Below are 25,356 nucleotides of genomic sequence, written 5' to 3'. Positions count from 1 at the left end.
TTTTTCAAAATTGATCTTCAAAACATGTCATACTATGAGTTTACAAGAGTTTTTCAGAAAATTAGCCCAAAAGGATCGAATTTGATGCATTGTAGTTGAGTTTTGAGCTTGAGGTTCAAATTTGGAAATTCCAGATTTTGGACTTACGCTCGGGCGGGAAACTCCACGCTCGAGCGTACATACTGAGTTCATGCAATACGCTCGAGCGGGTAAAGTGACGCTCGAGCGGGAATTTCTTGTATCTAGTACTTTGCCTGTGTTTATAGTCCGTTCGAGCGGGGTAATGCACACTCGAGCGAGGACTTGTGTCTCACGCTTGAGCGGGTATCGAGCGCTCATCGAGCGTGAATTTCATGCACCCAGTACTTTTACTGTAGCTTGAAGTCCGCTCGAGCGGAGTAATCCACGCTCGAGCGGATTCCTTTTGTCTGCATGTCCGCTCGAGCGTAGAAGGCCACGCTCGAGCGGGACCCCTGTTTCAGCAAAATTTTGAAAAATGTCTTAAAATGCATCTTTGCATCCTCATTTCATCCTAGGCATTCCTAGGCCATGTTTAAGACTCTATAGTGAGGGTAAGAGATTAGAAACACACTAAGAGCCAATGAAATAAGTTTTGTACAATTAGAACGTGTGTTTCAAGCGTGTATCTGTTATGTGTCGTGTAGGTCACGTGCCACGTCCTGTCTGATCGATCTGCTCTGTCTGTCTGTCTCCAAGCCCACTGTGAGTAATAACTGTGTAAAGTTGTGTTCAACTTAAGTATTTTCTGATTGGTATTGTATGATATGTTTTCTGAAATGCTATCGTGCTAATTATGAATAAAAGTCCAATTTTCTAAAATGTAATTGTGGCACCCTTAGTTCATGTGGCCCTCGCCTGGGGGTAACAATACCGTGGCCAATCTGCATGTGGCCCTCGCCCGAGGGTAACAACACCGCGGCCAATCTGCACGTGGCCCTTGCCTGGGAGTAACAATACAATGGCTACTTGCGCGCAAGTTATGAACCTTCGTGGTCGTTGGTACCAACTATGTATGTGGGTCTCTGGACCAATCTGTTCTGATAGCTAATGGATGTACCACGTATGATCTTATGCAAAATTTGAATATGAAAATGTATATGAATCTGTTTCTGTTTTGAAGTCTGATTATGCTCTGATTTAAATGATGGATTCTAACTTATGCTGGACATCATTCATATAACCCCTTCACTCTGTTATTATTCACTGGGCTTTCCGCTCACAGTTTATATTATGTATGTAGGTGAGCCGGCACATGACCAGGGCTAGAGTTGACGGCCTCCTGTTTTGTTTTGTCAGCCAACTGTTGCGCCTCCCGAGGAGGTTCCGAACGAAGCCTAATGCCATGGTTGTTTTTGTTTACATGCTAGTCTTTGTATATGTTCTGTAAAGTCAGGTCTTGGGAAGTACAATCTGTGTATACCTTGTAAATATTGTGTATTTGGACTGGCATGTTTATATATATAAATCAGTTTTGAAATCTTCTGTCCCATGTACGTTATCACAGCTCATTGGACCTTGTCTATTTTGTATTATTGCTTCCGCAGCCCCTTATTATTTGTTAGTTTGTTTAGAGGCCTTTGGTAATCCACGGATTACTGGCCGGTTACGGTGCTAAACCTACATGGGTGGGTTTGGGTCGTGACAATATATTTTAGTTAAAAGCATAAACTTGTTCAACAGTTTTTTTTTTTTGTAGATTAACTTTAAAAGAGGATTGTAGAAAATTTGTTTTATAAATTTCTTTAATTGGTACTTTTGGTATATTCCATCCTAAATCTATTTTTAAATATTAGAATTTATGTTCTTCTTAGTTCACTGGATCAGGTATAAAAGAAAATGAAGTTATAGAGCTGACTGAAGAGTTACTTCTGAATAAATTACTCATGATTCTAAAATCTATAAATTTAATTCAAGAGGATCTAAATTCTTTATTGACTCATCATTTTTCACGTACCATGTGTTTGCTTATACTCTAACGGGAACTCACTATATCCTTCACCTGCCTACACCTGAGGACTTACACTGGACGTGTGACGAATATTGAGTAACTACTAGCAAAGTAGAAAATGTTTGATAAGTGAAAGAGAAAATTGAATAAATTTATAGAAATCTAAAAGGAGACGATTAATCAAAGATAACTGATCAATATATATTAAAAGGTTTTACAAAATAAAATTCAGCACTTAATTTTGAATTAGTTGTTGGCACACACGATACAAGTGCAATTCAAGTAAATAAAAATAAAAATAAATGATAAAGAAATTAATATCAAAATATGTATGTTGCTCAAGTCATAAAGATTTTCTTCTCTAAATTCAAAGTTAAAATTTCAAGTTTTGTGTATTTTTCTATGTAACTTTTTTGTTTTAAATAGAGAAATGAGAGACACGTGGTACAAGTTGAAAGCAAACGAAGATTTGAACATCAAATCCAGCATTTACTTAATATAATAATATAAATTTTTAGTTTATCAAACAATAAAGTAATCCGTTCATTCCCGGTGTTGAATTATACAATCCATTCCCTGGCGGCGGACCCACAAATTGTCTAAAAGGAGGCCTTAAGGTATAATTACTTAAATTTTTAGAGGTCAAAATAAAATTATATAAATTCTTAAAGAAAAATATTAATTTTTATTGTAAATACTTAAAACAACATGGACCAAATGAGGTTTTTGTGAAGTTAAAGAGGCCAACGGAATATCATATAGATTTTGGAGAGGTTATGGTAAAACTATTTAAATTTTGAAGAAGCCAAAATGCTACCTTTATTTATTTATTAAAAATACTTAAAATTATGTAAATCTAATTGTAATTTTGTAAAGTTTGGAATGCCATTACCACCGTGGGACAAAAATAAAAATCAGATTTTCATTATTTGGTAGCCTTGTTGCGTTATACTTTCAAGAATAAGACTCTTCTGTATCGAGCATAATGTTTAAATTTGAGTCTCATTATTTTGTGATGCAATGTTGATTTATTTTATTTTATTCTTATTTTTCCTCATTCTCAATGTGAAAAAACCTATCCATAAGAGGTTAAAAGTTAGATCTTCCATTCTAGAACTAGAGTAGGGTGTGTTATAAATGGTTTTGGGGGAAAAAAAAACAGAATTTTTCTTTAACTTTGGTTAATTTTTCACGTGGGATCCATGCGTCAAATTTGGCGGGCCTAAGTGATAGTGCGCTTTATGCTGCGTTGTGATTCATGTAGTATATTTGGTTGTTCAAAACTATTATCAGGTGAATGAGAAATTGAAACCAAAGTGAACTCTATGGAAATGAAATGTTTGGTGGACATTTTTTGAAGTTTGAATAAAGGCTTGTCCCACATTGGTTTGGTGTTATGAGTTTATAAAGTTTGAGTTTGTAACTTGGGGAGGGCCCCAAGGGGCACCCCAAGTTTGTAGAAGGGAGATGTTATGGGCTAGACCCATTGTACCCAAAAATAAACATACGCGCATGCCGCCACCATTCGGTCGATCGGGCTAGATGGGCCTGGGTGCGAGGGCTAAAAACATTTAAATTTAATTTTTATTTTTTGGTAAAATAAAATCTATCTAGAATTTGAAATTAATTTTGAAAATCTGTCTAGTTTAATTTCAATTTTTGAATTCAAATCTGTTTGCACCTCTTCAGAATTTCTGTACAGGTTTCTATTTGTTCGAACAGATTCAGTTCAAACTCACATTTGTTCAAAATTCAAATTGAACAGGTTTGTATCTGTTCATTTAAACCAAACAGGTCTGGTACCTGTTCAAACAGGTTTGTTACTTGTTTAATTCAAACTGAAAGGCCATCATTCCATCTATAAATAGGCAGTCTCTCATTTGGTTTTTTCACTCAATTTTTGTTCCAAATTATGGATTTAATTTTCTGTAAGAAAGAGTGTAAATACAAAGTGTGTTCGTTGTGCGAATAATTTGTAGTGCTGCTATTATTCGCAGTTGATCATTTTATCCTGAGAGATAGACGTCCACAATTTGAAAGCACCTTAGAGAGGACGAATCTGTCTTAAGGATACAATGTTAAACAATGGACTTGATTAGAATTTTGTTCAATAAATACATAAGGTTAGTAATTAATTTACTTTCTGATTTATTTATTTATTTTTATCAAATTCTAATTTTATTTTTGTAACAAAATAGGAATCTATTGTTTTATTTTATTTTCTTTACTTGTTTGATTTATCTAATTAAACAATCTCTCTCATTTTCTTTATTTCTCCAATTTGTTGTTAAGTATATAAACATAATTTAGGCCTCGTTTGGCAAGAGGCTATTTTAGCTAACTAGCCAAAAAGTTACTAAATTAGCCAAAAAGCCAACAACCCATACCAAAAAGTCAAAGATTCTCTTTTCTCTCTACTTTTTGCACATCTTTTCGTAATTAGCCAAAAAGTCATCCCAAACATACATGTTTTTTTTACCTACTTTTTTAATCAAATAGCCAAAAAGTTACTAAATTAGCATGTTCCCAAACGAAAAAGATTGTCCAACAGGGTGGACGTGGATCAAGGCAATCTTGCATTTCATGATAATAATGTGTATCTTCTTAAGTCTTACTCCACTGAATCTAATCAAACTATCTCAAACTCTATCACACAAAAAATTAGAAACAATCTACATTTAGGTTGTTTCACTTAACTCGTTATATAAGGTTTTATCTTTTTGCGGGTTTCTTAAATAAAATTTTTGTTTAAAAAATTATTTTAATTTGGACCATAAACAAAATCGAATTGTAAATGATTTTATGCTTTTTAACGATACAACTATTTTGAATTTAACTCCTAAAATATATTTTCCTTTCTTTTTATTTTTTTTAGTTTATTAAGTAACTAAATAATATAAAAATTAATATTAATATTTTTTATAATTGGTTGGATTGGACTGCTTAGCATTTTTTATTCCAAACCCAACTCAAAAAGTAAACATGATAATTTTTTTTTTTTGCCTAATCCAATCTTATGACCAAAATATTTATTCTAAATTAGAGCCTCTCACATAAACACAAAATAGTGTAAACTACGAACTAATCCTGTGTGCTGGACTCAATTACTTATAAGTCCTTTACACTTTTTTAGCCTCCGTTTGGGAAGTTGGTTGGCTTTTTGGCTTTTTGACTTTTTTAACTATATGAGCCTAGGCTCAAAAGCTTAGTTTGGGAAGGGCTTTTGGCTTTTCGGCTTTTTTGATTTTTTGATATTTTTGTGAGAGAAGAGTGTAATGATTATGGGGTTGGATGTGATGTTTTGTCTGTTGTGACTCATGAGCCTATTCTGTCTTTTATGGCTCATTGAGCCAAAAAAGCCCAATGAACCCTTGCCAAACCAACCCTTAATGCATCAATAAATCTTAAAATATTTATTTTATCCCAATACAATTTAAGAATATTGATGGATGAAGAAATGAGCATGATTTATAGGTAAATAGGACTGGCTCGTAAATACCTCATTAGATAATTTGAGTCAAGCTTCCCTCTAGGGGAGACTCTATTTACACACCATTTTCCCTCTCAAGGCAAATTACTTCTAAAAACACACCAAAAATAATTTGTAAAAATAAATATTTTTCTCATCACACATCACAAATTTATATATTTACCTTTATTCACACACCCACCTACAACAATATACACACAAAGTTCTATCTTTGCCCCCACACAGCCACACATCCCACACTCCACACCCACGATATTCATCTCCCCCTCCATTCTCTATTCACACCGATGAACACCATTGCTGAAAACACCCATCAAGACGTCGTTGATGGTTTTGCTGTTGAACAGATGCAAGTTGTTCGATTGTAGTTTGTCGAACATATGTAATTTGTTCAATTGTAGTCTGTTGAACAGATGTAAGTTGTTCGATTGTAGTTTGTCGAACATATGTAATTTGTTCAATTGTAGTCTGTTGAACAGATGTAAATTGTTCGATTGTAGTCTGTTGAACAAATGTAATTTGTTCGATTGTAGTTTGTCGAACAATGATATATCATTCACCTCTGGTTAACCTAACAACGATTTACCACTTATAAACGAAAAACGAAGACGAAAACAACAAAAAAAATAACCTTTTCATTGCTCCATTGTTCCGAATGAGAATTGTCAAATGCATCCTTCATTGAATCCAATCAAAATCTTCAATAATACTACATTTTTGATTATTTGTTGAAGGGTTTTTTATTTTGGTTTTAGGATTTTTGGATTCTTGACAGAGAAGATACTTAAGGAACAAGTTTGAAATTGATGATTTATATTATATTGATTCTTGTTCTTTATGATAAATATACAAATAGGGTGTATCATAACTTGTCCTCTATAGTCATTTCACTTAAGGCTAAAATTGTAATAAAAAATAAATTAATTAATGGTTTGCCTTGAGAGGGAAAATAGTGTGTAAATAGAATGACCCTCTCTCTAGTCCTAGATTTGGTGCAGAGGGTATTGTTTGACTTATGTAGCCATGTAGTTCACTACAGATCCTACTTCGATTATTCAAAATTTTCGTTTTGTAGGACTCTTTTTTTTTTGTATATTATTTATAAAAAAATTAGATCAATTCAATGATTGTTATTTGTTTAAATTATTTCGCTTGTCTAAAAAATAAAATAAATGACAAGTATATTTTTGAAAACAAAAAATTTATTTTTTATAATAATTATAATCAATTAAAAATATTATAATTATTGAATTAATTATTAATTATTAATTTTTTATGGATGATATATCCAAAAACCCTATGAATTATCCAAATAAGGTGTTTGAGAAGTTGGGTTGGTGGTTTTTTTTTTTTTTTTGATTAAAATAATTAATAAAGATAAAATAAATTAAAATAGTTAATAAAATAAAATAGACAGTTTGAAAAGTTAGAAATAAGCTAGCTTCTTGCTTTTTTCAAACAAGTAAGAAGCCAATTTTTTTGAGCATATTTGCATTTGGGAAGATAGAAATAAGCCAACTAGTAAAATTACAAATATGTCCCCACTTCTTTTTGCATGGTAATTTGGAAAAATGTTAATGGACGGTAAAATGATAATTTCAAAAATATACAGGAGAGTAATATGGAAATTTTATAATTTTTACAAATGATATAATACCATAATATAATAGTTTTCAAAATGAAAAAAAACTGCTTATTTAGTACTTCTCAAATGTATTTATGAAAAAGCCAAAAAGTAACAAAATAAGCCAAGAAAATTGCTTATTTCTATCTTCCTAAAACACTTTAAAATGTCACATACAAATTATAATTATTTCATTTTTTATCTCATAATTTTTAAATCAATTAAAATAATTAAAAAATAAAAAAGTCAACTAAAATAGCAAAGCTTTAAAACCAACCTTAAGTTGTGTAATACAGTCATGAGTTCAAACAACATCCCTCCAATCCCAAATGAATGAACCACATACATGTAAAGCACAAATTAGCAGTAAACGTAAAAAGGGGCAATTAAGGCCTCTTCTGAAAAAGAAGTTAAAAGTAATTGAATTTCTTTTGAATCATATAATCTCTATCTTTTTAAAAAAAATTAAAAAAAAAAAAAAATCAACTTTTAACATATTTTCAAAAACAATCCTAAGTCATTTTAGCAGTATTTTGAAAAGGTAATTAAAAATTATTTTTAATTATTATTATTATTTTATATATTTATTTTTTTATTTAGAGACGCTTCTCAAAATAGACTTTAGATGTTACTACTCACTGTTTTACGCCACATGGTCGGTGTGCCTAATTAATCACCGTCACGGGGCCGGTTTTGCGGCGATGTTTGATATAACCAGGAAGAAGGGCAATAACGTAAATTCATGGTTACAAGTAGTAGTAAAAATTAACGTGCACGAAAAACCATGGCCCACAATACCGTCACCGGAGTCTACCTCACGAAAAAGTTTTGTGAGCCCCCCTAGTCCTCTCTCTATCGCGCCCTCTCTCTCTCTTTCTAGAACGTGTGTGTTTGATTTGTATTTCGAAATAATTTTTTTTTAAAATTTTGAAAAGACAGTTTCGGATTCTGTTTGGAACGATTTTGGAAATAATTTTCTATCACAGATTCTAATTTCACGTTTGGTAGCGCCTTTCAAATTGTATTTCAACAACCAAGATAAAATTCTGTTTCAGACGTGATTTTTTAAATTTTTTTTTTCAAAATTTGACTTAACCAATCGTTCGGTTGGTTGATCAGAATAGTATAATTTTTTTTTTGCAATTGATATGTTAATTTTTATATATTTGAAAAAAATATTTTTTGAAATTTTTAAAATTTTTTATGTGTTTTAATAAAATTTTGAGTTATATGTTTGGTTATGAGTTGTAAGTTTTTGTATCAAATATCAAATGTCACATCAAAAATTTCTCACTCAATTCAAAATTCTTTCACCAAACAATTTTTTCACACTCAAATCATAATTCCAAAACTCATAAACTCAAAATACAACTCATACTCTCAAATCATAATTACAAAGGGCTACTTTGGGAAGATGGTTATAATTATCTTTTTAGTTATAAGCTGCTTATAAGCAGTTTTTTTGTGAGAGGGGAAGTGGGTTATAATCTGGGAAGTGAATTATAATCCACTTCCCAAAAGGCGCCAAAGCTCTACCAAACGCAACCTAGAATTTTTTTTTGATTTGTTTAGTTACATATTTTGAGAAAAAAAAATGTTAGAGATTCTAAAATTTTTACTAAATATTTTCTTAAAAGTGTCACATAGACAATGGCGGAGGGAGCATGTGACCGAGGGGGTCACGTGCCCCTGAATTTTGGGATTTTTTTTTTTGCAAACATAGAGAAAATATTTTAAATAAAAAATTACAAAAATATTATTAGAATGAAATATCAATAACATTTTAAAAATTATGAGAATAATAATGATTATTTTAATTGAAAATGAAAAGACTACTATAAATAAATCATATTAGTTATGAATTTTTTTTAATGTAACAGCGTTGTCATTATTAGTGATATGCAAGTATAAATAATCTCACTATAAATATATAAAATTTATTAGATTGTTAGTTACATTTGACATGTGAGGTTCATTCTTTATGTGTTTATTTACCATTTGTGGGTGATATCACATATTAATGATGATGTGGTATTACCATTATATTGAATTTTTAATCAAATTTTGTATCAAAAAATAATTTATCATTATATAATTTATTTTAAGGCTTATATCCATATTTTTTTTATTCCATGATACACTAGTTACAAATAATATTTAATTTATTTGTTTCTAGTTTTTAGAAAATTCTACTTTTTTATTTTTCGTATTTTAATGTTTTGAATGAATTTTTTTAATATTTTAAGAATTTCTTTTTAAATTTTTAGACACACTTAGCATAAATACACTTAAAAAATATAATATTTGTGAAAAAAATATTGAAAAAATACATTAAATACCAAAAAATACAACAAATAAAAAAACAAAAATTCAATATATTTTTTGTATGCTTGTGTATTTATTAATTTTTTAAAATATTTTTTCACATATATTTTACTATTTAGATATATCTAAGTAAGGTGCATTCAAAAAAGTAAAAAAATTACTTAAAATTCAAAAAATCTTCATTAAAAAAAATATGAAAAATAAAAAAACTCAATTCTCAAAAAGCTAAATTCAGAAAACTGAAACCAAACACACTAATTATTATTATTTTTTTGATGTTTCTTGAAATCAATCGTAAAAACTTGCGTGAAATATTTTTGTAAAAATTATTGTAATTAATAAGTGCTCTCTCTAATTTAATTTTCTAACTCCGCCACTGCATATAGATATGAACCCCACACTTATATAAGACCCATCCGATGTGAGACATTTGATAAAATATTTAGTAAAAATTTTAGTATCCCTAACATTACTCTTTTAAAAATTGGTGATGTTATATGTACCAATTAGTATACTAACTACTGTACCAACACTAGTTATGACATTATTATTTACCACACTCATTATGCAAGTTACAAATACCAAAAATATTTTAAATTATGCCACATCATTGGTACATTAGTTAGTATACTAGTTGATACATATGACATTATTCTTTGAAAATAGTTTTAGAGATTAGGGATATGTTTGGTTTGAGTTTTAGAGATGAGTTTTAGAATAAAATTTTAAAAAAATTGTTTGGTTTGAGATTTTTCTCAAAAAATTTCCAAAATCACTTTCTCTCTCTTACACATCAACCAATCACTTTTTCTCTCTCCTCTCTCATTCTTAATCATTTTTTCTCTCACACACATCTACTCAATTACAACAAAATATCAAATCATCCCAAACTCCAAAACTACTTTCAAAATATACAACCAAACAAATCAAAAAAATTTCTAAAACAACTCTCCCAAAAACAAACCAAACAAGCCCTAGGAGTTTGGGATGATTTGATATTTTGTCGTAATTAAGTAGATGTGTGTGAGATAAAAAGTGATTGAGAAAAAGTGAAGAAAAAGAAAAAATGATTGATTGATGTGTAAAAAAGATAAAGCAATTTAAATTTTCTTTCAAAAAATTTAAACCAAATAAAATTTTAAAATTTTTTCTCAAAAATTATGGGTGCGTTTGGTTTGTGTTTTGAGATAATTTTTTTTTTGAAAAAAAATTGGAAAGATAGTTTATATTTTTTTTTTGATTTGTTTGGTTATATATTTTGAAAATAGTTTTAGAGTTTGAAATGATTTGATGTTTTGTTGTTATTGAGTAAATGCGTATGAGAGAAAAAAATGATTGAAAAAGAGAGAGAAGAGAGAAAAAAGTGATTAATTGAAATATAAAAGAGAAAAAATAATTTTAAATTTTTTATCAAAAAATTTAACCTAAATAAAATTTTAGAATTATTTTTAAAAATAATATATTGAGCGTTGTATTCCGATCGAAACTTGGCCTTGACTGGGGCGGTTGATAAGCTCCATTGGTGCCTCAGTGGTACGTCATTTCCTATGAATTGGGTTAAGTCAAGCTGGCATCTGATAGATCTCGAGGCCTGGGCCCACAGATGCTGTGATGATTGGGGGTGCAACTCAGGCGGGTTCAGTCGGGTTGGGAGGTTGCCAAAAGCCCAGCCCAAGTTATGCTGAAATCTGCCTAGGCCCTCCCAAGCCCAAATTGTAACCCGAGATTGCCTGCCCAAGCCTGACATAGTTAAACTCGAATTGCCCGAGTTGTCCGAATTTTTTTTTACAGTTACATTATTAAATTATTAAAATTTGACTCTATTTATATATTTATATATATATATATATATATATAGAAAAACATTAATACTATCAAAACAAATAATTTATATAATGTAAGAGAGATGTTGCTATAGTAGTCTTTATAATTTATGAGTGAAAATAAAAATAAAAATAAAAAAGTAAGATTTTATGTTATTTATATATATAATATATATTCAACATGCTTTAATAATCTAAATTACTTTAATCTCATGTAATGACTAATAATTTGTATATATATATTTAATATTTTTATATAAGTATATATTTATAATTCGGGTTTCAGATTGCTTGGGTTGTTTGATGTATTTGCCCAAGCCCGTCCAAATTTAATTCAGGCTTCTGAAATTTTGCCCAAGCCTGTACCAAATTTAAAAATATCTTGTCAAACTCCTAAAAAAAATTCAAACTGAGTTCAAGTTGTTCGAGTTGAGTCTGCCTAAGTTGCATCCCTAACGATGCTACCTCAAAATATCATTTTTTCCGATTAAAATAAAAAAAAACAAGACCGCACAAACCAAACAAGCCCCGTATTTCTTGACTCAGACACCTCACGATTGAACCCACTCTAGTTAGTCAATTCGACTCTCATTTATCTATCTAGCCATTGAGTCAGAGAGATAGAGAGAGAGAGAGAGAGAGAGTTGTGTTCGAACTCGTTTGTTTAATTCGATGGTGAAAATTTTTTGAAGCTGAGTTTGAGACGTAGTAATGGCTAGTACCGGTGCTTATAGAAATGGTGGTACTCAAAAGGGGCCCCTGAAACTGGATAGGCCTCTCTCCTTGAATTTGAACCCCAAGTCTGCTTCCTCTTCCTTCAAATCCAAGCCCTCCCCCACCGCCTCCGGTCTCCGCCGCAGCACCACCGCCTCCGTCAAGGCCGATGCTGCAGGTCTCTCTCTCTCTCTAGCTACTTTGATTGGTTCATAATTGTGATGGAATGTATTGGATTGGCTTTTAAGTTGTAGTTACATCACAAAGTTGGTTTATTTGGTAGTGTAGAGATTTCTCATGTTTGATTATCATTACTATTTTTTTGGTGAATGCATGAACTTTTGACAAGTAATGACTTTGATGTGCGTGCGTGGATCATCTGCTGGGCATTTTTAGAGATGGGTTTTTGTTTTTTGTTTGGTTTGTGCAAGCTTATATAATCCTACCCACTTTATTGATGGGTTTTGTCAATTTTCATAGGATACCGAATCGGATTGAATGTAGGAACCAACCAGTTAATGTCAATTGGAATATCTATTTGTCGCTTCCAATGGGACCTTGTTCTTGTTCTTGTTATATATATATATATATATTTATTATTATTATTATTATTATTTTTTGTCAGTCTAGCGACCTTCAAAGCTGGGGTAGCAGCATATTTTTTGTAGCCATGATCAAGCCCTGCTCTTTTCTGCTCAATTTTTGGACTTTATTTTTTATTTATTGTATAGGGCTCCATTTGTGTCATGTTTATAAGTATTCTATGCCGAAAAAGATTCTAATTTATCTATTGAAAGTTAAGTACAGTAATTGAAACATCAAGAAGATTTGCAAAGCAAGAACTGTATAATACTTTTGAGTCCAGCATCGGTATAGTCATATCATGGATGGTCTAATGCTATTTAGGATCACAAAGGTCATGAATGGTGATGACGATCCTGAGAGTAGGCCAATCTTCTTCTATTCTCTTGTTTCTATACTTGCATGTTGGCTTATGAAGGAGATTTGAAGTGCTGGAACAAAAACACGAATACGGGCCATTTAGTTTTTTCTTTCCACACCCAATGACCTTGATAATTAAATCTTTGAAAAAGAAAAATCATAAATATAGTTGCAAGATAGTAGCCCCATTTTCCAGTGCTTACATGACATAGGAGTACTCTGATCTGTCAAGTAGTCCCTACCACTATGAGAAGGGGGCCTCAAGATTCACTTCCTTCAAATTCAGAGGGGAGCTGTACCTTCCTAGATCAGCCAATTTTGCCATGCTGCTTCTGCTGCTACTACTACTCCATTACCGAAGTTGCAACAAATGGTCTTTCGGACATTCTCATATCCATTAATGTCGCATGCTGATATTTTTTTTGAGATGGAACATTCCTGCACACTTTTACATGAACTATTTATACTGTAATTACTCTGATTGATGCTTCTGGGGGAGCTTCTTGAAGTTTTCTATCAAAAATTCAAACCATTCATCATGTAAGATTGTTTGATTAGTTTTAATGGTAACTGTCAATTGCAGAATGATCGATTTGTTTTGGCTCTGCAGAGACCTAGAATCATGATATGTTTGTGTTAATACATGCAATTATAATGTAATTTAAAATGTAGAACAATTTAAAGATTGAAATGCTCTTGTTTGACTTAACAAACAAAGTGTTTGTAAAACGGATACTGATATGTGACTACAGTGCCTGGTTCAATTTCTGGTGATAACTTTGATTTTTTATTCTTTGGTAGGAAGTTGATTCATGCATCTTATTACTTAAATCTTTAATGTAAACACTCTTACAATCTTTTTGTGCTGCGGCTTACAAAGTTAATAGCAATGTCTATTGTTAAGGAAGGGGACTGGCTATGTTATAATGGCAGAGAACTTTTTACATATATTTTTTTGTTAAGAAGTGAGGAATTACTGGTATACATCTCACATATAGCTATGTTTCCTCATAGTTTCTGGGAGAGTTCGAGTTGCTGTAAGATTACGGCCCAGGAATGCAGAGGAGTTGGCTGCTGATGCTGATTTTGCTGATTGTGTGGAATTACAGCCTGAGGTATTCCCAATGTCATTTTCATCATACTCGATTCGGCACAGGAATTTTACAACCAACTACTTCTTAGATGATTGTTGCTTTGTCATTCTATTATAATTCATCATCCATTTACTTCATTGCAGCTCAAAAGGTTAAAGCTTCGAAGAAACAATTGGGATTCAGATACTTATGAGTTTGATGAAGTGCTAACTGAATTTGCTTCACAAAAGCGTGTTTACGAAGTTGTGGCAAAGCCTGTGGTTGAAGTGCGTATGAATGAATTTGTGATATATTTAATAAGGCTTTTTATCCATTTGTGTGTCATGTTTTGACATTTTTAAGGACTTGACTTGTGCATGGATAATTGTTTCTTTATATATTTTTACTATTTAAATTAATTTTAAAGAAATATGATCATGTCTTGGATGTCAATAATAGTGTTCCAGTTGCTGTGATAGTGAACTATTTTACACTTGATGTAGATTTTAACTTCATGAGATCTGCTTGCTTGTCATTTGCTTTGACAGAGTGTGCTGGATGGTTATAATGGGACAGTCATGGCATATGGGCAGACTGGCACTGGAAAAACATATACACTGGGGCGACTTGGAGAAGAAGACACAGCTGATCGTGGAATAATGGTGCGTGCAATGGAGGATATTTTAGCAGAAATTTCCCCAGAGATCGATTCTGTCTGTGTCTCCTATTTGCAGGTTGTTGCATTTACAGAGATAACATGTCTGAGTATTCTGATTGTTGCTTGTGGCATATTTTACTACTCTATTAGGGGAATTTTCACTTTTCAATAAAGCATATTTTGTTTAAATTTGTGAAAGATTTGTGACATTTTGTTGAAATATTTTTTCTAATTTCATAATTTGTTATTTGTTATCTTTACATATATATGCAGCTTTATATGGAGACTATACAGGACCTCCTTGATCCTTCTAATGATAACATAGCCATCATGGAAGATCCGAAAACAGGAGATGTTTCACTCCCTGGGGCTACCATAGTGGAAATCAGGGACCAGCTGAGTTTTGTGGAACTTCTACGATTAGGGGAAGCTCACCGCTTTGCTGCTAATACAAAGTTGAACACAGAATCTTCTCGTAGTCATGCCATTCTAATGGTGAGTGAACTGCTTTTCTTGTCTTCTGATGGTTATGCATTTGAAATAACTGGAAGTGTGTTGGCAGTCTTGAAACTGTTGCATGTTATTCACATCACAAGTTTTCTTGCTGCAGGTGCATATAAAGAGGTCTGTCAAAGGGAAAGATTATGCTCTTTCAAATGAAAATGGTAACACGTCCAACATGCTAAAGACTCTAAAGCCTCCCATTGTTCGGAAAGGAAAGCTAGTTGTGGTTGACCTTGCAGGTTCAGAACGAATTGACAAGTCAGGCATGTGTGACAAACTATGGATATGAATATTTATTTTGATTTGTTACTAATGATTGTGATTATTCCTTATTCCTGCATTGCTTCTGTTGTTACCTTGTTTTCCATTGATATGGGAAGGGGCGTGTATGTTTTCTTGAACTGAAGCTTTTCCTTCAAAAAGTGTAGAACATTTGCAGTTAAGAATAATGCCATATGGATGTGTAAATATGCATCATTATGATAAATTATAGTTTGATCTTTGGTATCTAGGTTGAGTTTTTATTAGCTTAAAAATGCACATGTTGGGTTTCAAAATATAGTAGAAACAACATTACATATTTGTGAGAAATATGGAAGTCAAGCAAACATATTAGACTCATTTAGATGTGAATTAGTTAAAAACAAATATCAAGTTGTGTTCAACTGCATTTATATTTTTTGGTTCTACATTCTTTGCTGAAGTTCAAGACCTTTCATATGTTCCCATTATTAAAGACTTATGTTCAACTGCATTTAGAAGTTGTGTGAAGCTAAAAGCTATAATTCACATATATTACAAGTGATTATATTTTGTTTGTCCAACCGATGACTTCTGTATGAATTTCATCAAGTTGCTTTTGCTGTAGATTATTGAGAAATTATGTTAGATGAACTGAGTTACTGAGGTATGGATTTTGAGTGCGGATATTGTAGAAATTTAATGTATAAAGAGAAATAGAGAATTGTATTATTGATTGATTTATATTGATATCTATTACAATGATTCATGATTCCTATATATAGAAGAGGGTGAGTGTGTAGTAGGTAAGGAGTAGGTGAAGTGGAGGTGGTAGTGGTGTAGTGGGTTAGGTTTAGTGGAGTAGGTTTAAGTGGGTGAAGTAGGTGGAGAGTAGGTGAAGTGGAGGTGGTAGTGGTGTAGTGGGTTAGGTTTAGTGGAGTAGGTGAGGTGGTAGTGGTGTAGTGGGTTAGGTTTAGTGGAGTAGGTGAGGTGGTAGTGGTGTAGTGGGTTAGGTTTAGTGGAGTAGGTTTAAGTGGGTGAAGTAGGTGGAGAGTAGGTGGTTTTTAACAGCCCCCCGCAAACTCAAGGGGGATAGGAACTAACCAACTTGAGTTTGGAGAGAGTAACAAAACAAGAAAATACATAAAAATAAAAGAGGATAAGAGACACTGTATGGTCGTGTCAGACCATTGGTGAAGACACTGGATGGTGGTGTCATAACGTTGTAGAGGACACTGTATGGGGGTGTCATAACCATATAGAGGACACTGTATGGTGGTGTCATAACGGTGTAGAGGACACTGGATGGCGGTGTCAGACCGATGTAGAAGACAGTTTATGGGGTCATGTCGGACCGTTGTAGCAGACACTGTGTGGTCGTGTCAGACCGATGTAGAAGACAGTTTATGGGGTCATGTCGGACCGATGTAGAAGACAGTTTACGGGGTCATGTCGGACCGTTGTAACAGACACTGTTGTGACAGTTGTTGTGACAGTTTACGGAGTCTTGCTGGACCCTTGTAGAAACTAACCGGAATCAATGTCGGGACAGTTTACAGAGTCTTGTCGGACCCTTTGAAGGAGCGAGCCGGAATCAATGTCGGGATAGTTTACTGAGTCTTGTCGGACCCTTGAAGGAGCTAACCGGAATCAATGTCGGGACAGTTTACAGAGTCTTGTCGGACCCTTGAAGGAGCTAACCGGAATCAATGTCGGGACAGTTTACAGAGTCTTGTCGGACCCTAAAAAAAGTCGCACCCTCAAAAGGTGTGCCCAATCTTTCAAAAGGCGTGCCATCAAAAGGCGTGCCCAATCCATAAAAAGGCGTGCCATCAAAATGCGTGCCCAATCCATAAAAATGCGTGCTATCAAAAGTTGCGCCCTCAAAAGGCGCTCCCACTTCATCAAAAGATGTGCCCGACAGAAAGCGTCGAGCCATCAAAAGGGGCGCCTGACACGCGGCGATGCACGTGATTGACAGAGCGCGTGTCGGCCTCGTCGTCTCTGTCTTTATAAACCAAAGCGAAGTCTGAGGCTTGGAAGTATAACAAACCAGTTGAAACCTCTTCGTTCTCTGTAACATTCTGTAACCAACCCTTCTCTGAAACACTTAGCAACCCAAAAACATGGCTTCTTCTTCCCGTTCAGCTACCCAGAACATAGCCTCTTCTTCCCGTGGTCTGCTCACTCTCTTTCCCGACCTCAACGAGTCAACAAGAGAGATAACTGGTGCGGTGGCCTGTGAACCTCAACCAAACACCTCTGGTTTTGCTCCATTGAACTTTCCGATGCGGTCGGTGGAGCAAAAAATGGCAGTGCAAACGGATATTGAAGCTAATCAGTATACATTGAAGTCCTGTGTTGAAACTATGACTGCGGTCACAAACTTGTCGCACCGGCTGCAGAGTAGGACAAATGAGGTGCAGCAGTTAAACGCCCAACTGGCTCTGCTCCAACGCATGTATAAGGATGCGCGAGCAGAGATAAGTGTGCTAAAGGCGGAAAATAAGGAGTTGAAGCGGAAGGCCACCGTTATGTTCCGATTTGGAGGTCCGCCATATGCTGTAGTGGAGGAGCAGGGTGGAGTGATCGTGCCCAGTGGAGTGGGAAACACGGAGGCAACACCGTCAAGGGCCGCCCAGGACGGAGGCAAGAAGAAAAGACCGGTGGAATAGGCGAAAAAGTGAGGTCGGTGGGTGGCCGTCTGCAGAAAAGAAAACAAATCTTGTGGTGTTGTGGTTGTTTTTTTTTTTTTTTTTTTTTTTTTTTTTTTTTTTTTGTTAAAATTGTGATCGGGGTTGATCACTGAGATGAATAAAAGATGGTTTGGTGTGCAAAGCTATATGGTATGAATGGAATTTGAAAAAGATTAAAAAATAATGTGAAAGAAAAATAAAGAAAGAAATAATAAAAATATATTTGAAATCAAAATGAAAGATGGGGGAAATAAGGAAAGTGGTTTGGAGAAAATAAATAAAAATAATGGATTTTGAAATCAAACGGAGGAGAGAGAGGGGACAAGCCCATGTGAGAGAAAGAGGGGAAAAATGATAGCCGATGCACCCAAAAATAATCTAGCTGCTATCCACAGGCGCTTAGGGGAAGGAAATGGTAGCAAGAGACGGCCAACACCATATATGGCTTTAGCAAAGAAATGGAGTATCAAGCTCAATGGGCTAGGATTTAGACTAGAGAGTAAAGCAACTGGTCCTGTTGAACACACACCTCCAAGGCTCAAATAATCAAAACATGCTTCACGCATTTCCTTCCTTGCTTGATCAGGAGATGCACAAAACACCTTATACAGGGCTCCAGTCATTCCTCCACCAGTTAAAGGATGACGCATGTTGAAAGCATCACCTATTAATAGTGCTCCAGGAGTCGGGTAAGGAGCAGCTGGCATACTTCTATTGGGCATTGTTCTAATACTTCCCTTATCAATTGCAGCTAGAAATGAATCATGCAGCTCAGGTGGAACCTGGGGAGCCACCAGAGGGAAGCAAAGCCGAAGGCTGTAAAAGCGAAAAAGGAAAAGAAGGCTCCGGCTAAGACAAAAGCTGCTGCGCCAAAAGCTAAAGCCGCTGTGAAGCCCAAGCCAGCTGCGAAGCCAAAAGCTGCTGTGAAACCGAAGGCTGCCGTGAAGCTGAAAGCTGCAGTGAAGCTCAAGGCTGTGGCGAAGCCCAAACCAAAGCCGAAGGCGAAGGATCCTAACAAGAGGCAAATGAGCATGGAGGAGAAGCATAGATTGAGTGTTGGGTTGCAGAGTTTGCCCCAGGAAAAGATGCCACAGTTAGTGCAGATTATGAAGAAGAGGAATTCACATTGGCCTCAAGAGAGAGGATTTAGGCAGTGATGGGAAGGTATGTGTAGAAAATAAGCGGAATAGGTTGAGGTCCGGCGGGCGGCCAAGGCGAGGTTGCCGCCCGCCGGTGAAACGAAAAATACTAAGTGCTTAACCTTGCTCTGATACCATGTAGAAATTTAATGTATAAAGAGAAATAGAGAATTGTATTATTGATTGATTTATATTGATATCTATTACAATGATTCATGATTCCTATATATAGAAGAGGGTGAGTGTGTAGTAGGTAAGGAGTAGGTGAAGTGGAGGTGGTAGTGGTGTAGTGGGTTAGGTTTAGTGGAGTAGGTGAGGTGGTAGCAGTGTTGTCAAAGTCGCGCCTAGGCGCACGCCTAGGCGCAAGGCGAGTCGAGGCGCACCATCTGCGCCTGTACAGGTACCAGGCGAGGCGGCTTGAGCCAGGCGAGCGCCTTAGCCGCGCCTTGAGCCAGGCGAGAGAGGCGCAAGGCCCTCGCCTAGGCGCGACTGAGCGTTTAATCTGTAGATCAGATCGAACGACTCAGATTCGACTCAGATGAAGCTTTCGAATGGATGAAAATCACAGAGGATCAGAACTCATTACCATATCAGTCGAATAGGACTCAGATTAACCCTAATCGAAGTCGTCTCTCTTCCTCTTTCGAGCTGCTGGAGCTACGACTGCGACACGAGCTGCGACAGGAGCTGCGACACGAGCTGGACTTCGATTGCGACACTGGATCAACTTCGGCTGAGCAGGTTCGACTCCTTCTTCTTCGTCTTCGACACTGATCCCCTTCTCCTTCTTCTTCGTCTTCGACAGGTCGTCGTTCGACTTCGAAATTCATTTTTTTTTTTTTTTTTTTTTTTTCCTTTTCTTCTTTCTCCTTCGGCTTCGCAGGTTCAGTGTCTGATCCTCTCTTCTTCTTTTTTTTTTTTCCTTTTCTTTTTTTTTTCAATTATTTGAGTTTATATTTTTTCAACACTGGTTCAACCCATGATTATTACATAAATAAATAAATTAATTCATACATACATAAATAAAAAAATAGATACATTACATTACATTCATTATGATTATATTAAAATTGATTCATCATTATACTGAAATTAATTAATTGATCATTAATTAAAAAAATAGAAAATTGATTCATGAGTTAATTAATTCATACATTCATTACAGTACATACATTGAATCATAACATTAATTAATTCATAAATTGATTCATAAGTTAATTAAAAAAATAGAAAATTGATTAATTAATTAGAAAAGATTAATGTGTCGTGATTAATAAGAATTTAATGTGTTGTATGTGTTGTGATTAATGTGATTAATAAGAATTTAATTGATTAATAAAGATTAATCAATTTATTGTGTTGTGATTAATGTGTTGTGATTAAAAAAATAGAAAATTCAAAATTGGTTGATTAATTAATTGATAAATTGATTCATAAGTTAATCAATTTATTAATGTGATGAATTAATAAATTGGTCAAAGTTTTTCTTGAAAAAATAATGTAACATAGGAATTAATGTAATGGAATGTAATGTTCATTAATTAATTAATTGATCATTAATTAAAAAAATAGAAAATTGATTCATGAGTTAATTAATTCATACATTCATTACAGTACATACATTGAATCATAACATTAATTAATTCATAAATTGATTCATAAGTTAATTAAAAAAATAAAAAATTGATTAATTAATTAGAAAAGATTAATGTGTTGTGATTAATAAGAATTTAATGTGTTGTATGTGTTGTGATTAATGTGATTAATAAGAATTTAATAAGAATTTAATTAATTAATAAAGATTAATCAATTTATCAATTAATCAATTTATTGTGTTGTGATTAATGTGTTGTGATTAAAAAAATAGAAAATTGGTTGATTAATTAATTGATAAATTGATTCATAAGTTAATCAATTTATTAATGTGATGAATTAATAAATTGGTCAAAGTTTTTCTTGAAAAAATAATGTAACATAGGAATGAATGTAATGGAATGTAATGTACATTAATTAATTAATTCATCATTAATTAAAAAAATAGAAAATTGATTCATACATTACATACATTAATTAATTCATCACATAACATACATTACATTCATTATACTGAAATTGTTTTTCTGTTATTTATTTTTTGTGTTGTGTAGTAAGTACTATTACTAAGTAGAAAATGACATCGGAAAGTAATAGAAAAGATCCGGCGTGGCAATATGCCCATTTGGTGGAGGAGAATAATTTAAACAAGTTTGAGTGTAATTTTTGTGGTAAAGTATCAAATGGAGGTGTTTATCGGGTGAAACAACACCTTGCGGGAGGTTATAGGAATGTTACTGCTTGCCCGAAGTGTCCTTCTCATGTAAGAGAAGAGATTAGAGAGTTCATGTCCAAAAAAAAGACACAAAAAGAAGAAATGAACATGTTGCCTGATTTTGATGACATGGACATGGAAGATGAAGATGAAGATGATGATGTTGTTGAGATCAATGTCAATCAACACCGCAAGTTGACAAGTAGTAGCCAAGGTTCATCCAAATCCAAATCCAAATCAAAAATGCGAAAGAGAAAAGGGCCTATGGATGTTTACTTCACACCCAATCCTGAATCAGTGGTGAAAAATCGAAGAGACCAAGCAAAAGGGAAACAAACAAAAATTGATGCAAATGACCCTTACAAAAAAGAAATGAGAGCTCGGGCACTGCAAAGATTTGCAAGGTGGATGTATGATGCTGGTATCCCTTTCAATGCAGTAAATTATGAGAGTTTTGGACCAATGATTGAAGCCATTGGCCAATATGGTCCTGGTATGAAGCCACCGACTTACCATGAAGTGCGGGTTACCCAACTCAAAAAAGAAGTGAAACATACTGAAGATTTGATGAAGTATCATAAAGAGGATTGTGCAAAATACGGGTGTTCCATAATGGCTGATGGTTGGACTGATAAGAGAGGAAGGACATTGATTAATTTTTTAGTTAATTGTCCAAGAGGAACTATGTTTGTTGAGTCGGTTGATGCTTCTAGCTATTCCAAGGATGGGCAAAAGTTATTTGAATTACTAGACAAGTTTGTGGAGAAAGTTGGAAAAGAGAATGTCGTGCAAGTTATCACTGATAGCGCTGCAGCTAATGTGTTGGCGGGTAAGAATATTTCCTCATTCCTTATATCAAAATTGTTTACTCATAATTTGTTTTGTATTTAAAATTTAAAAACTTGAAAATAATAATTCTTCATTATTGTTACATTATAGGGAGGTTTTTGGAAGCTAAGTATGAACAGTTGTATTGGACACCATGTGCTGCTCATTGTTTGGACTTGATGTTAGAAGACATTTTCAAGATACCTAGACTGAAAAAGACATTTGAAAGGGGTATTGCAGTACATGGCTACATTTACAATCGGCCTACGTTGCTAAACATGATGAGGCGCTATACAAATTTGAAGAATTTGATCAAGCCTGCAAAAACTAGATTTGCAACCGCTTTTTTGACTTTGTCTAGGATGCATCAACAAAAAAACAATTTGAGAAAGATGGTCACCTCCGAAGACTGGACCTCAAGCAAATGGGCAAAGGAGCCACAAGGTAAAAGAATGGCACAAACTTTGTTGATGCCTTCATTTTGGAATACTGTTGTGTTTGCCCTTAAGGTCTCGAGTCCTCCTGTCAAAGTGCTTAGATTGGTTGATACTGAGAAGAAACCTCCCATGGGATACATTTATGAGGCAATGGATAGGGCAAAAGAATGCATTGCAAGTTCATTTGATCATAAAGAAGAGAAGTATAATGAAATCTTCGAAATCATTGACAAAAGATGGGATGTCCAATTGCATCGACCTTTACATGCAGCTGCGCATTTTCTTAACCCAGAATTCTTTTATCCAAAAGCGTTAGAGGTGCAAAGAGATCATGAAGTGATGAATGGGTTTTATGAATGCATGCAAAGGTTGGTCCCGGATGTCACTGTTCAAGATTTGATCACTAATGAGATGAGTATTTATATGAAGGCTGAGAGTCTTTTTGGCAAGGCTGTTGCGATTAGGCAAAGAAATACAAGAGCACCAGGTAATATATTATAGACTCATAGAGTTTATTTTGAGTTATACTTTTAGTAAAACTTAATACTTGGTAACAATTATTTCTAACTAGTGGATTATCGCAGCTGATTGGTGGGCATCATATGGTTCTTATACTCCAAACTTGCAAACTTTTGCTATAAAAGTCCTTAGCCTAACATGTAGTTCATCGGGTTGTGAACGAAATTGGAGTGTATTCGAACATGTGAGTATTTAACATTCTAACTAATTTTTTGTTGAATTCAAATTTTTTTTTTCTCATTATATAGAATTTAATATGTTTTTAATACTTGCAGCTTCATAGCAAGAAAAGAAATAGATTGGAACAACAACGCCTCAATGATTTAGTGTATGTCAAATACAATAGAACATTGAGATTTAGGTATGACATGCGCAACACTCTTGATCCCATATCTTTGCAAAATATTGATGAAAGTAATGAGTGGTTGCTTGGGAGGATGGATGGAGAATCAGATGAAGATAATGAGCCTGTGTTTGATGATGATGATGGCTTGACGTGGGCTACTGTTGCTAGAGCTTCTGGAGTAGAAGAAAGTAGCCATGCAAGTAGAGCAACAAGTTCACGCTCAAAGGCACAACCGAGGATATCTAAACCATCAACATTGACTCCACTTCAATTAATAGATGAAGAGGAAGCGGGCTCAGATGACACAGAGGAGGAAGATGTTGAGGGATACAAATCAACTGATGGAGAAGAAGATGATAGTTTGCTTGCCATTGATGTTGAGGATGATGATTGACTGACACCGACCTAACCTACCCTTTCTTTTGATATTGATGTTTTTAAGTGTTAAGTTAAGACATATATTAATATTTGTTGGATATTTATGTTTTGGATGTTTAGTGTTTATGTTTTTATTTTATTGAATGTGGATTATTTGATCTTTGAAAATTGGAATGTTATGTAATATGCACTTTCATGGCTTTAAGAATTATTCTATATTTTGTCTTGAATCTTGATTACTTTTTATTTTTTAAAAAATTGTCTTACTACTATGAATGATTAGTCTATATTAATTTTTCTATTTTTTACGAATACTGTGCGCCTTACTTCAATAAAGCCCGCGCCTCGCCTTGCGCCTTGCGCCTAGGCTCCAAGAGACCTTCGGCGCCTTAGTGCGCCTTGAGCCTTTAAAAACACTGGGTGGTAGTGGTGTAGTGGGTTAGGTTTAGTGGAGTAGGTTTAAGTGGGTGAAGTAGGTGGAGAGTAGGTGAAGTGGAGGTGGTAGTGGTGTAGTGGGTTAGGTTTAGTGGAGTAGGTGAGGTGGTAGTGGTGTAGTGGGTTAGGTTTAGTGGAGTAGGTTTAAGTGGGTGAAGTAGGTGGAGAGTAGGTGGTTTTTAACAGATATATATCTAAGCACTAGATTTGTGCCCATGCCCAAGACACAAGACATGGCTAGATATTCATATTTCAAAATATATATATATATATATATATTTATAGGGGAAAATGGAGTTTACATACTAACGTAGGGCATGTTATGCACAATTTGTTTTATAACCTCAATTACTTGACATGCTTGTTGGGTGCATGCATCTAGACATGTTGGACACATATCCCATACCCTACTCGAGTTTGCGAAAGGGACTTAGCACATTCAGACCAGTCTATGTAACATAGATGATGAATTCCTATTGTATATGAGACTTTTGCTTGCATATGATGTGACTGCATATTTGTGCCACTATAAATTTGTGATAAAGAGAAATTATAGATTTTGAGGGGGGATTTACGTTGGTTGCTTACTAGGGAAGATATCTCTGGGATATTGATTTCTTAGTACTTATGTTTCTTTTTCTCCTTCGACGATAGGTAAAACCTATGTTACTTGGAACGTGGATCGTTCCGGTACATAGAATAGGAATGAGAACATGACACGTCACATTCTCTAAAATGTGGTACGATAGGAGTAGACTAGTACATATTACACTTACGAATTTAAGATACTTTTAAAATAATTTTCTTTTAACTATTAGATATGTTAGAATTTCCCATCTTTACCTTCACCTACTCCACTACACACTCCACTTCACCTACCTCCACTTCACCACACACTCCACTTCACC

At 34.2% G+C, this 25,356-nt stretch overlaps 2 protein-coding genes across 3 annotated transcripts in view; both read left to right on the top strand.

Annotated features, from left to right (window-relative positions):
* The first annotated feature begins 11,737 nt into the window (after positions 1 to 11,737).
* LOC114308492 (kinesin-like protein KIN-UB) overlaps positions 11,738 to 25,356 on the top strand; it is a 36,896-nt gene continuing 23,277 nt past the window's right edge. Inside the window, exons 1-6 of one of the 2 annotated variants that reach the window (XM_028254091.2) lie at positions 11,738 to 12,123; positions 13,902 to 14,002; positions 14,125 to 14,247; positions 14,509 to 14,694; positions 14,892 to 15,113; positions 15,229 to 15,385. In XM_028254091.2, the coding sequence (XP_028109892.2) occupies positions 11,943 to 12,123; positions 13,902 to 14,002; positions 14,125 to 14,247; positions 14,509 to 14,694; positions 14,892 to 15,113; positions 15,229 to 15,385 (970 nt within the window). In that variant the 5' untranslated portion in view covers positions 11,738 to 11,942. Of the gene's footprint in view, positions 12,124 to 13,901; positions 14,003 to 14,124; positions 14,248 to 14,508; positions 14,695 to 14,891; positions 15,114 to 15,228; positions 15,390 to 25,356 lie in introns of both variants that reach the window. The other variant, XM_082902378.1, reaches the window with a different exon arrangement.
* On the top strand, positions 19,528 to 24,209 carry LOC145806184 (uncharacterized). Its single transcript, XM_082902379.1, has 4 exons — positions 19,528 to 22,334; positions 22,445 to 23,257; positions 23,355 to 23,473; positions 23,565 to 24,209. Exons 1-4 carry the CDS (start codon positions 21,368 to 21,370, stop codon positions 24,027 to 24,029), a joined length of 2,364 nt encoding a protein of 787 aa, XP_082758505.1. The 5' UTR covers positions 19,528 to 21,367; the 3' UTR covers positions 24,030 to 24,209.

The sequence above is a fragment of the Camellia sinensis genome, chromosome 13 (assembly GCF_055761805.1).
Source record: "Camellia sinensis isolate YWXY chromosome 13, ASM5576180v1, whole genome shotgun sequence".
Taxonomy (NCBI): Eukaryota; Viridiplantae; Streptophyta; class Magnoliopsida; order Ericales; family Theaceae; genus Camellia; species Camellia sinensis.
Note: the sequence above shows the minus strand (reverse complement) of the source record. Positions and strands in the feature narration are given on the sequence as shown.